The 12686-nt window shown below is 46.5% G+C and overlaps 1 protein-coding gene across 1 annotated transcript in view; it reads right to left on the reverse strand.

Moving 5' to 3' along the window:
• Positions 1-11089, reverse strand: part of grin2ba (glutamate receptor, ionotropic, N-methyl D-aspartate 2B-a) — a gene marked incomplete at both ends in the record, with an annotated part of 92458 nt that extends 81369 nt beyond the window's left edge. Inside the window, one exon of the mRNA XM_079233367.1 lies at positions 11063-11089. Coding sequence (XP_079089493.1) covers positions 11063-11089 — 27 coding nt within the window. The remainder of the gene's footprint in view (positions 1-11062) is intronic.
• Positions 11090-12686: the final 1597 nt, after the last annotated feature.

Raw genomic sequence — 12686 nt, forward strand, 5'->3', positions numbered from 1 at the left:
ATTCTTGCACGGAGGACCTGCTATGATTAGAAGCCGCCGGAGGACGGATTTCGCCGCGCTGCCATTTCCACGGCGAGAGCCCGTAACGCACGCGGGGAAAGAGGCTGCGCGCATCTCCAGCCTGTTTTTGCGGGGTGTTGTTTTTTCGCATGATCATCACAATTTTCTTGCAGACGCAAGGCTGTCACGGCTGTCTCTCTCTCTCTCTCTCTCTCTCTCTCTCTCTCTCTCTCTCTCTCTCTCTCTCTCTCGTCGTCCCCGAGCTGGCGTGCCAAGAGCTTCTCTCTCCGCTGTGAGATGAGGATGAGGCTCCCCACAGGGATAACGACATCTACGAGCGTCTCTTCGACGGATGTCCCCCGGATTTAATCCCACCCAACGCTCAGCCTGAAGAGAGAGAGAAAGAGAGAGAGAGAGCGAGAGAGAGAGAGACGCGCGCCCCTGAGGGTAACAGCAGCCAGGTTTGCCAGGCAGCAGCCAAGGAGGTTGCTCAAAGCGACAGTTAGTCCGGCCGGCCGGCTCATCGTCAGGAACGGGTGAACACCAATAAGTGTGGGATTGTACCAGAGTGGAACTGGGACAGCTCTTCTAATCCGAGAACAGTGTAGACATAAAAACATTTTAAAAACTGCATGTTCTCTTTGAGCTGATAGCAGCAAACCCCTGGACAAAAGCAGCTTTTCAAAGCATCTGTTAGAAGGAGTTCTCTCTTTATCTTTGGTCCACGACGGCAGCCTTGCAGCCGGTAGTGATTCGATGTCTTGCTCAAGGACACCTCCGCAGGTCAGACAGGTGAGGGCCTGCTTTAGCTCATGGGAGGGTGGCTGTAGCTCATAGGGGTGAGTGGTTGACCCGTAACCACATGGTCGCCGGTTCAGTCCCTAGTCTCTCCATAGTGCACAGGTCAAAGTGTCCCTAAGCAAGACACTTAACACTAAAATTGCTCCCTGGGCGTCTCTTAGGGCAGCCCACTGCTCCTTAATACTAAGGATGGGTCAAATGCAGAGAATACATTGTATGTACTATGACAAATACTTGAATCTAATCTTTAAGGACGTGCATCACAGTTGCCAGCTGTGAAGTGCAGAAACATTGATGGAGACGAACCAATGGTGAGGCATAACAAACAGAAACGCAGCAGATACACAGGTACATGTTTAAAATGCCAGGGAGATGCACTGAGATTCTTTCATCGTAAAATAATGAATAGTTTAATCTTTTTTAATATTGATCCGTCGCCTTCTACACAATTAACAAATAAATAAGCACAAACACACTCAGGTGGCTCGCAAATGAACCCGTCAGAACATTTGCAGCCGGCATGCAGACGTCTAAATAAAACCCGGCACTCGAACAAACTTTTCAAACAGTTCAGTGAAGTGCCAACTGCAAACAGTTGCCCCATAAATATTCATGGCTGCATATATAACCCGATGGTGCCACTGACTATGGGGAGCACGTGTAAAAAGATGATCTGACTCCAGCTCCAGGTCAGGAGGCCTGTCGCCATGACTACACGGAGGACTCCATTTGCAGCGGCACAGTCAGCGGCGGGAACCGCTCCAGCACCTTCAATTAGCAGCCCCATTATCATTCATGAGTTTGTTTGTGCAAAGCCGAAAGATTGAATTCCAGTTAGGCCCTCGTCCTCGCTCGCGCCTGCTGATGTGATGTAAAGGGAAGCGGACGCGTCGGGCCCTGTCGGGCTCCGGCGAGCTAATTCCTGCGCCGCTAAGGCCTGGGCTCATCCCCGCACCTCCCTCGGTAAGCCGGTGTCAGATGTACTCGCAAGACGCACAGAGGTCATCAATTAGCAACGGGGGCCCCTTGAAGGAGACATGCGGTTCTTCGGCTTCAACCTGGCGCTCCTCCTGAGAGGAGCTTTTAAGGCTCAGTGTTTTGCAAATAAAATGTATTCTCACATTTGAGCTTTTTATTTATTCCATTTGACAGCGCCGCCGTCGTCGCTGCCCTCCGAGCCGCTCCTCTCGCAGGTTCTGCCGCCATGAATAACGGGAAAACATTTCCATTGTTGGTCTCATACGCATCCAATAGGACCAGCGGACAAAAGCTTTGGCTTGTTACCACCAGCACACTGACCGCCCTCTCGTCCCTGCTTTGATGGGATCATCCAGCCCAACAACAACACATTCCACTTGATGTGACATAATCAAAGGAGTGGTAGTGTGTGTGAGGCCGACGGGGCCGACTGGCCGAGTGTGTTTGGTCCTCCTGGCTGTTTTGTGTGATATAATGGCGTTGACCCCAGCGGCGCCGGGGCCCTCCATATTGAGTTATTACATTTATGCAACCGCTAAGCTCCTCAACTATTTCCCAATGACGTCAGCCTTCGGTTCGCCGTGCGTGGCCGAGGCCGGCCGTGGACATTCTGGGTTTCTGGTGGAAAACTGAGCGGCGGGCAACAAGAGGGGAGGAAGGAAGAGCGAGAGGAGGAGGAGGAGGAGAGGAAGAAGCACGCCCCGTATATTTTATTCAGTGGCAGCAGAGTACAATTCATAATCAGGGCCGACTGATTCACAGTTTTAATTAAAAAGTAGCCTTATAGCGCCGGTGGTAACATCTTGATTTATGGAGACCCGACCACAGGCTCCCATCCACCAGAGAGCGAGTCCACCGCAGAGGAGGAGGAGGAGGAAGAGGAGGAGGAGGAGGAGGCGCTGAGGGGATGCTGACACTCATGAGGAAGGGAAGTGTCTCGTCTCTCACAGCAAGGTGGTTGACATTATATCGACCTGGCTGATTTCATAGGTTTGATGGAGATGCACCGATGCGGATACATGGCTCAGCTGGTTTGAGAAGCCGTCAAACTATTTATTTAGTCAACTGTAATAGTTAAGATAGATGTGAAATTATAATATTTCAGATAAAAACAGGCTTTCTGAGCGCTTAGTCACACTATACACTAAGACGCCCTCCTTTCACCTGTCAGCATCGGCCTCAAACATCCAGTATCGGTCCGCAACACTTTCATGATGGATGCCTCTGAACTGATATACTGCAATTAAATTTTTTTTAAAAAGATAGCATAGGGGACTATCAGGGTAGAAAAGAAGATAGATGGGTGGTGGAATAGATATTGGCTCGAGAATAAATAAAAAAAGCCTTCTGGAAAATGGCCAGCGCAGCAAATTTAACCATGGCTGATGGAATTTGCTTTGGTCTGACAGTAATGTTAAGTTTATGTCAGCCGCTCCGTTTAAAGCCCCGCCATAACACAATCACTGGATACAGAGAGATTTTAATTAAAAAACTGTTTGTGAGAGAGGGGAGATAAATGCAGAGAGAGCATGACAGCAGAGAAGCAGAGAAAGAGAGAAGAGGGAAAGAAAGAGAAAAGGAGTGATTACAGGAGTGAGATCAGTGTGTAAGTGAGAGCTCATTCTGCATTGAAGTGAAAACACAGAAAAGCACAGTGTGTCTCTACTTTCTTCATGCCTGCCTTTAATGGCTTTCAATGGCTCACTGCAGCGTTCCAGGACTTTACTGTGTGTGTGTGTGTGTGTGTGTGTGTGTGTGTGTGTGTGTGTGTGTGTGTGTGTGTGTGTGTGTGTGTTTTTTGCTTCCTTCTGTGCTCTACCATTCTTCGTCACTCTCGATGATTGATTTTAAGGCCTGGCTCACTCGCAATCACGACAGAAACCACAGTGACAAACACACACACACACACACACAGACACACTGACATGCGCGCTGACCCATCCCCTCGTACCGTCGCACACATAAACGCAACAAGCACACGGCAGAGGGCTGCATCAATTTGAATGATGCATACGCATACTGTGATATAATCCATTTACGTAGCAGGCACACAAGGCATCAGTGTTAAGTAATGAACATGCAGACGCCGTCTCTCTACATTAATCGTTCCAGCACATCCATACCGCCTCGTCAATTACACAACTGAGTTATCACAAATAGATACATGCTTGGAGAAAGTCACAGGGAGAAAAAAACAGGGCAGGAAAGAGCAAGAGCGTGACAGTCGTGTCCTATAATGTCTTTTTTTTTCTCTTCTGTGATAAAATCTTTATTCATTTATCGTTTTTTTTTTTTTTTTTAAAGTGAATCCTTCCACAGAAATAAGTTGATCATAAGGCCGTCATTTATCTACAGAGTGTGTAGTTATCACGTATTACACACATATGACAAAAGCCCCCTTAAAGTCCTTCTCTCTACACACACATCACATGCTGAGGATCGCATGTTAACTTTCCCCTTCTCACTCGGTTTTTCTATTACAATTTACACACACACACACACACACACACACACACACGCACACACACACACACACACAGAATACGTAGATGAGAACTGTGCACTGTGCAATAAGGAGACAGTATCTTATGTCTCCCTGAGGCTTTCCCCTCTTCATAATAGATATCAGACACTTGGGCAGCAGTTACAGATAATGTCAGGGGGCAATTTTGTCATGACAGATAATATAATTCCAGTGGACTTCAAATTAAATATATTACCACGCTGGTGTCAAAACAGAGCTCGCCCTTTACCAGTGCCACTTCCCCCTATTTGAACATTGGCTCGAATATGAGACTTTACAGCTGCTATTCAATATCTATTTTGTCGCAAACAATTATATTTTTTGGCTGCGAAAAATGTTGAAGGTGGATGTTGAATGTTTTCTTCCAAGATATTAATTACAGCCACATATGTTTGATTGATATTTGCTTGCCTTCTATCTTCCTCCGTGCGTAGTGGTAGGATGATGAGACCTGTCAATCATCATCCTCCATATCTGCAACCGCTATCCACATCATGATCAAACCTGAGCCACTCGCTGTACAGCTAAGATAAACCCTTTGAAGGATTTATAGTCGCAATTTCAACGCGTGAGAGCTTTATGTCCCGAAACAGCTTGAGTCTTCTGTTGAGTGCTCAGTTAGGGAGAATTAATGCGGGCCGGAGACGTCCTGTAGACCTACAAGTCTGGGACATTTTAGGGCCGATTGCCTCTTTACCCTCCACTGGCTATTATTATACAATTAAGTACATGTTTAATGGAGCGCCTCGGTGACCCGGCGGGCCGACCTGCATGTAATGTATTTGCAACATTTCTGCTATGTTTGTTATCTCTGTCAAATGAAGAAAATAAAAGCTGTACGTTCTTTTTTTGTGTGGATTCAGTTTTAAAAAGCCTCTCTTTGTTTGATCAAATCCCCCTTGGTTTCAAGGCGTTGGCGAGCCTCGTAAGTCATTGATCGTTGGTATCAGAGAATTTTAAAGTACTCACATTCTCTCTCACACTCTCACACACACACACACACACACACACACACACACACACACACACACACACACACACACACACACACACATCCGTAATGAGGGGAGTATCAGGGTCTGGCTGAGTTCTAATTGTCTTATCTTTCGAGGTGGCACATTCATGGTCTGAGACTTAATTTAACACCTATTCCTCCTACAGCGCTGGTGTTGTTTACACCCCGCCCCATCACCGACACACAGACACACACACACACACACACACACACACACACACACACAGGACTCGACCCTCCGAAAGTATACTCTCAATACCCGCTATCACACCCGTGTCATTGCTCTCTCTGTTCTCATTTTTCAGCCACCAACAGCCCATCTCGGCTCATGGTAAATTAATAGGCAAGCTGTTGTCATGACATACAAACTGTATTAGAAACAAGCGTGCACTCTGATCTCCAATCTTGTTTTTTTCCATTTGTGTACACGGCGGCAAAGACAGCGCTGCAGAAACGAGCGTTTGGCACCTTTAAAAAGGTTAGAGAGCGTCTGACATGAATATTGAAGAATCATCTAAACGAGGCCAAAATACGGAGATTGTTGCCAGAAATCATACAGTCCCATATCCATATTTGGAACATATGCTAACATGTATATATCGGCATGACCTGCTATTGTCGTACCACTACTTGGAGCAATCAGGGTTTCTTTTTGAGTGCTTTTCCTTTTAGAAATGTGGTGGTGTAATGTAACAAGCCGTTGTTCAGGTGCATTGTGGGCGATGCGATTGAGCGGTATCTTTTCACCCCCGAGTTTTATCCAAATCCTACCCAGTGACGACTGAGATATTTAGAAAAACAACAAACGCGTTGCCGCACCGCACTACCAATCGATAGTTAGATTTTTTGGTCTTTTCTCTCCAGCGTTTTCATCCTTAAACACAAGTGTGTGGAACAATCGATCCGCAACATATCCGTGAGTCTCTTGTCACTATTTGTCGGGAGTTTTCACACAATTGAGCAGTCGGAGCACTTAACGGCGTTTTCAATAATTCTCAAACCCTGGATCTGGCTCGCGGGGATCGATGCGAGATGCAAACAGGAACAATCGACTGAGCACACAGAAGAGGCTGAGCGGCTGCACGAGCGCTGCACCGTCTTCAGGTGCTCTGAGTTTAATCAGTCGGACTTTGACAAACCTATTATGTCGGTGCCGCCTCACAATAGCTCGCGCCACGATCTCCTCTCCTCCTTTTGTGCGTCTGCCTCGTTGGAAGTGTTACAGCGTCTCCCTGTGAGACGGATTGCCGCATACAACCTACTCTTTCCCTTCTCATCCCCCTCTTCATCCGCTTCCCTCTCTTTCCGCAGCCTGGTCGCCACATATCACAGCTTTTGACAGCATGCGGATGAGGTCCCTCAGAGAGGCATTAGCTCCCTATTGGGAGTTCTTCTGCTAAACTCCTGGCGGGTATTTTTCTCCTTAACACAACGCAATCAATAATGTTTTATATTGGAGAACAGAGTCGCGGTAAAAAAGGCTGCAGGAGGCTTTTGGGAGGGAACCGAGGCCGAGAGGCCGAGAGGCTGTGGAGCGCCGCTGAAGGGAGGTGATAGTATAAATCGTTATATTCTGTAGATATTCTTCATTATTCTTATGTCTATGACAGTTGAGGTTGTGCAAGGTTAGTTTAACAAATACTGTCTGGGAGAAACGTTCCTCAAGGTTCCACGCTTTGCACCACAACACTCACACATATCAGTATGTTGACATGAGGGAAGCAGACTGGTCGTGGCACGTTCCAGCCTTGTGAGAAAAGATGAGGACACGATTCCCCTCCTCTTAGAAATGTTAGCGCCAATTAAATGTTAGATGTTCACGACGGAAAACCGTGTATTAAAGAGCCGAACATCCGGCTGTTCGGAGTGTTTTTTGGACGGTCACCCTGCGTGTTGGCTGGATGTGTGTGTGTGTGTGTGTGTGTGTGTGTGCTCCTGTTAAAACGCTGCATCATGGGAAAGTAATATCTTCTCTGCTATAGACTGATTTATTGTCCGGCACAGCTTTCATAATGGGAACGAAAAACAGAGTTTATGGAGCAGAGATGAAGAGAAATACGTTTAAACAGCATTACTTACTTGCACCTTCTGCACAACAAGACACTGATCAAATTATGCAAGTACAGCATTAATCACGTGCTACGACACAGGTGTTATTATTGCGAATTAAAGCTGGATCAGAGAAGCTGCCCTAAAATCTGTGACGACATCGCAGAGTCGCTGCGAGTTGTAACGTCGTGTTATTCGCTTGTGGCACAGGCGGCGTGCGGGTTTTAATAACCCCGTACAAGTTTTGAGAGTCAAAGTTTTTCTGTTTCGTTCCGAGACCCAGCGTTATGGATTTCCCCGTCTCGCCGCCCCTCTGACCGCACTGCTGCCGTATACAAATGAGGAATTTGTTTGCTTTATCAAACAGCTGCAATCATCCTTCCTCTCGCCGAGACAGCAGAACCCTGTTAGTCCTCCAGGCACGAGCACAAGTGTTTCCTGTCGATCGTGGCTGCGTAAAGATGCTGACCTGTGGCGGACACACACACACATAACACACACACACACACACCGAAACAAATCATTCACCCACTTCAACAACACAACCTCTAGGTGAGGACAGAAAACAACAAGTCAGCTGAAGCCAAGACAGCTATTCATATACAGCTACAGGCTTTAAGGAAAGTAAGTATATATATATATATATATATATATATATATATATATATATATATATATATATATATATATATATATTTATTTATTCAACTCCCCTTCATGCGAGGCACTAATCCTGTCAGTTAACAATCAAAGATCGGTTAACGAGGGTCGGCTATCTGTCAGAAAAAAAGAAACAAAAATCAAAACTAGCATCTCTTGTTCTCGAGGTCAGAGTCTATTTTGGGATTCTGTGAAATCGTAGAACAAAGAAGCTCCTTAAAACTACAGAACTACTACAACCTGAGAATAATCACATTCGTGGTTGTGTTCAGTATCAAAGTGACTCAGTGGTAGTAGTCTCTACATCCATAGGCTATATGTTGATAACAGGAACTGCTAATAGCTAAATCAGCATATTATTCATGCTGCCAATGTAAACAAACATAGGCACAACAAGGGCAACGGTTAGCCTCCGTCTGTAGCAACATTATCCTTCATTGTAATCTTTGAAAGATGAAAACCAGAAAAAAAAGATTGGGAGGCTGGAAACCACTAAAAGTAAAATTTCTGTCCATGGTAAGGGACTAAAACAACTCAAAAATGTTAATAGAAATGGTTGTGGATTAAATTCACCGTTTCAGCATCGAATCTACAGCCGACAACTGGAGCACCAACACTGACGGCGCCTGTCGCCTCCTCACGGCAGCATCGGAGGACGTGCCAGAAGAGAACAGATGCCACCGAAGCAAAGGTTGGGAGTGCAGCGCTCAGCTGATGGCGGGATCTGTGGGCCGCCTTCCAGGTGACTTACGGTACTCCTGCAGACGAGGACGAGGGAAGCCGAATCGATCCTGCCGTCTTGCAACCCGATCAATGCAGATCTTTGCTGTGTTTTCAGGTCAAGCCCAAGCACGTGATCCTGCGGCCCAAACTCAATTAATATTAAATGATCGCTCTGAGATAAATGGCCCACCAGAGACTTGCTGCATCTTACGAGTGTATTCAATCGCGAGATAATTGAACATCAGCGAAGCCTAGGTGTAACAATGTGATTGGAATTCATTACGAAGACAAATGTGCCGCGGCGAGTTTGCCGTGCCTGAAAAGTTTCTTTGAATGAGACCGAGTTATTGAATTAATGAGATGGGCCCACACACTGCAGAGTGTTTTTTTGTGCATATGGTGACAAAACAGAATAGACAGCAGCACCGGAACATCAGACGTCATCGTCTCCTTGAGAAAACCCACAGCTGCATTCTCTCTATCTTCTCTTCTTCCTCCTCCTCCTCCTCCTCCTCCCCAGAAACAAAATACCTCTTCCCTTCCGCTCCTTGTTTCTTTTCTCTTGTCCTTTTCTTCATCAAAAGCCTCAAAACTAACTTCTTGAATTTGCTCTAATTTAGAAAAACACAGCAGCCAGGAAAGAAGAAGAGAAAAAAATACCTCTTTCCACACCCTTTTCATAAAAAAATAATAAAAGAAAATGAAAAGAAGAATGATGTCAGTTATGAATATTCTCCCAAAATAAGCACACAAGTATACTGAACTATTCAGCAGAAGAGTGCAACACCAAACACACACTCAGGAGGAAGACAGAGGCGTGCTCATTTATTTCACGCTTTCGCTAAAATACAGAAATCTGCCGTTAATTGCGTTCTGTACATCAGCAGGAAGGACGAAAGGTGATCCCAAAATGTTTCATTCTTTATTTCGCTCATCAGAGACTGCAGCCTCGTTGTGGTATCTGAGTGATGACGCGGGCTGCTGGAGTCTGTTGTTAATTGGATTTGACTGAAAAATGAGACGATCACTTAATTAATGGCACTGAGTGGTGGTGATGATAATGAGGGGCCAGAATCCAATTTAGGTTAGGTACACAAGGGCTGGATATAAAGCTTTTAAAAATACTCATGAGACATTATTATTCTAATACGTCTTCATTTTAACCATTATTCCAACAATGTTTTTTTTTTTAAACAGATTATGTAAGAGCAGGAAGCCTGCTGGACTCGAAATAATAGGCCTAACAGGCCACTAATCTGGAACTCTGCGTATGATTTCTTTTCAAAGAAGGTTAGGCGGCTCCGTTAATGAGATTCACCGCCACTGTTAATTCATCTATATGGTAATGTTTTGTGACGCAAGGCGATAGTGGGCAAAAGTGCCGCGTCAGCATCCGCCGAGGCAGCTGCTGTGACTTTCAGCTCGCGACGGAGGGCCGAGGCACTTCATTACGGAGCGGCGCTGTCGCTCTGCTGCCGGCTAAAGTAAAAGCAGCGACTGTGTAATGGCAGCATCCGTAGTTTGTTCCATCACCGCCCACACACACAACAACCAGCGCCTCCCAGAAGAAAGAAAAACAACAACAACTATAAAGTAAAAGGAGAAATTCGGTTTCTCAATCTTTGCCACCGAAGCTCAGTCTCTGAGCTGATATATAGAGCATGGGAGGGAGGAATAGAGAAGGAGGAGTGGAGAGAAAGAAAATGGAGAAAGGTGGTAGACCTTAAGAGCAATAACTCCAATGAAAGAGAAGGTTAGCGCGGGAGGAGTGAGGAGATGGACTGTGCAGACATGATGATGGCCTCACATGGGCCCTTGTGGCAAATACATCCGCCTCTGTGTAATTCGGTCATGGGACCTCCTTCCCTCCATCCCTCCTTCCCTCCTTCCCTCCTTACGGAGCATGAGCGCCAACGCGTCCGAACGGTCACACGCTTCTCCACAAGGAAATCTCATGCAACAAATCCCTTAATTGCCTGGTCGATGCCCGTAGAGCCATGCAAATTAAGCCGATCGTCGATAGGGGGCCGGGTCGGGTCGAAGCGTCCGCCCGCTGACGCATGCCGCTGATCAAAGTGCACACTGTGCTAAAAACCCAGGATTAAAGCATTCATCTGTAGGCTCCACCTTGAACCATTATCCTGACCCTCGGGCAAAGCTGGCGTGTGATACAGAGCAACGACAACAACAAAAAAGCCTTTAGAAGTTTTAAGACCATCCATCAAGACGCACAAACACACAACACAGGCGAGATAAGACCGGGCCGTTTCAGCTCCAGCTCGAGTTCGGGACACGCATCCACACCGTCTTACCTTGTGTTTTGCCGGCCAAAGTCTCATCCCAGCGTCTCAGAAGTAGCATGATGGTGCGGCCTGGGACTCCTCTCTCCCTCTCATAGCCTCAGACTGAGGGAGGCTGAACTGCAACCAAAAGCACGAGAGGACAGACAACGTGAGTATCGACCGTTAGCCGCTACCGAGCCTTAACATCTCTCCGACTGTGCGATCGTTAAACAGGCGTCGCTTTCATTTCTGACCAGTAAATATGGAAAAAGGAGCACAAAAATGATCTTATTTAAAATATGCGTAGAGGCCCTGAACACAATGACACCAGTCAAGGCGTCCTGGAATGTGTAGTGTGTCATGTGCCACCTCACCGGGTGCCACCTACAGCTGCCCTGTGTGAAATGACCGGGTGCTAGTCTCCAGGGTTCATTGAACGACACCTCTCTACCAGGACAGCGCATTAGTGTGGGGTTTGTTGAAGCAAGTACAGAATGTATCCCCCCTCCCTCCCTCCCTCCTCCACCTAATCCTTTCACTGTTGATTGCGAACAAGGAGTTGGGAACTCACAGCAGGTTTAGGTAAAATCCTCGACGGGTCAAGAGGGTAAAGCAGCAATTTCGAAGGTAATTGTACTCCACAGGAGCAGCTTCGCTCCTGTTCTCCCCTTTCGCTCCTCCGAAGAGATGTTTGGCGCCGCTTGTTTTTTCTGACGTCCGCCAGTCTGTTATTGCAAAGGGAACAGGGAGGACAGGAGGGTTAGAGGCAGGTCGCGGTCGGTCAGACTCCAATAAAACCACGCTGCGCTCTGACCCGCTCGCTTTTGAGTTAAGTTAAGATTAAGAAGTTAAAACGCACAACTCTCCTTCATTTCTTTAGTGAACCGTGTGTGTGTGTGTGTGTGTGTGTGTGTGTGTGTGTGTGTGTGTGTGTGTGTGTGTGTGTGTAAGGATAAAACAGTCTGATTTGAGGAGAATCCATGCAGCCCAGTATGATAAATTATACATTTCCTTCCAAATGTGCTGTGGTACTTAATTGTCTCTGCCTTCATCCCCAAAAATCGCCCAACGACATGTACGTAGATCAGAAGAATAATAAATAGCTCCTATTAATCCAGATTATAACTCGTGTACCGTGAGCACACTGCCCACAAGGAGCCCATATGAAGTGTCTAAATTGAAGGCGAGAGTGTGGGCCATACTTTAGGTAAATTAATGATTAATTGAAATGTGTCAATGAATAATAAAACAGTCTCTGCGGGGTAACAGATTGTACTTTTCATATTTAATAGATTGATGGGCCCCTCACACTCGCTCCCATGCAGCGACACGTAATCACGGGCCGGTCACGTGTTCCCGGTTCGACACATGAAACAGAAGGGGGTGAACGTACAGTAGATTAAAACATCAAAGAAGGCCTACGCTGCTCTCTGCAAACGCCCAGGCAGTTCCAGCTTGTTTCTCAGCTTCTGCTAATCCCACAAAAGGGGCCTAAATGTTGCTTTTTCCATACACTGTGTGTCTGTGTGCGCGTGTATGTATGTGTGTATGTATGTGTGTGTGTGTGTGTGTTTGTGTGCGTGTGTGTGTGCTCCCATCCCCTCTCATGGACAGCGTCTGTGTCGATACAAGTCCTCTTAATCAGCTCCGATGA

This window comes from Taurulus bubalis, assembly GCF_910589615.1.
Source record: "Taurulus bubalis genome assembly, chromosome: 17".
NCBI lineage: Eukaryota > Metazoa > Chordata > Actinopteri > Perciformes > Cottidae > Taurulus > Taurulus bubalis.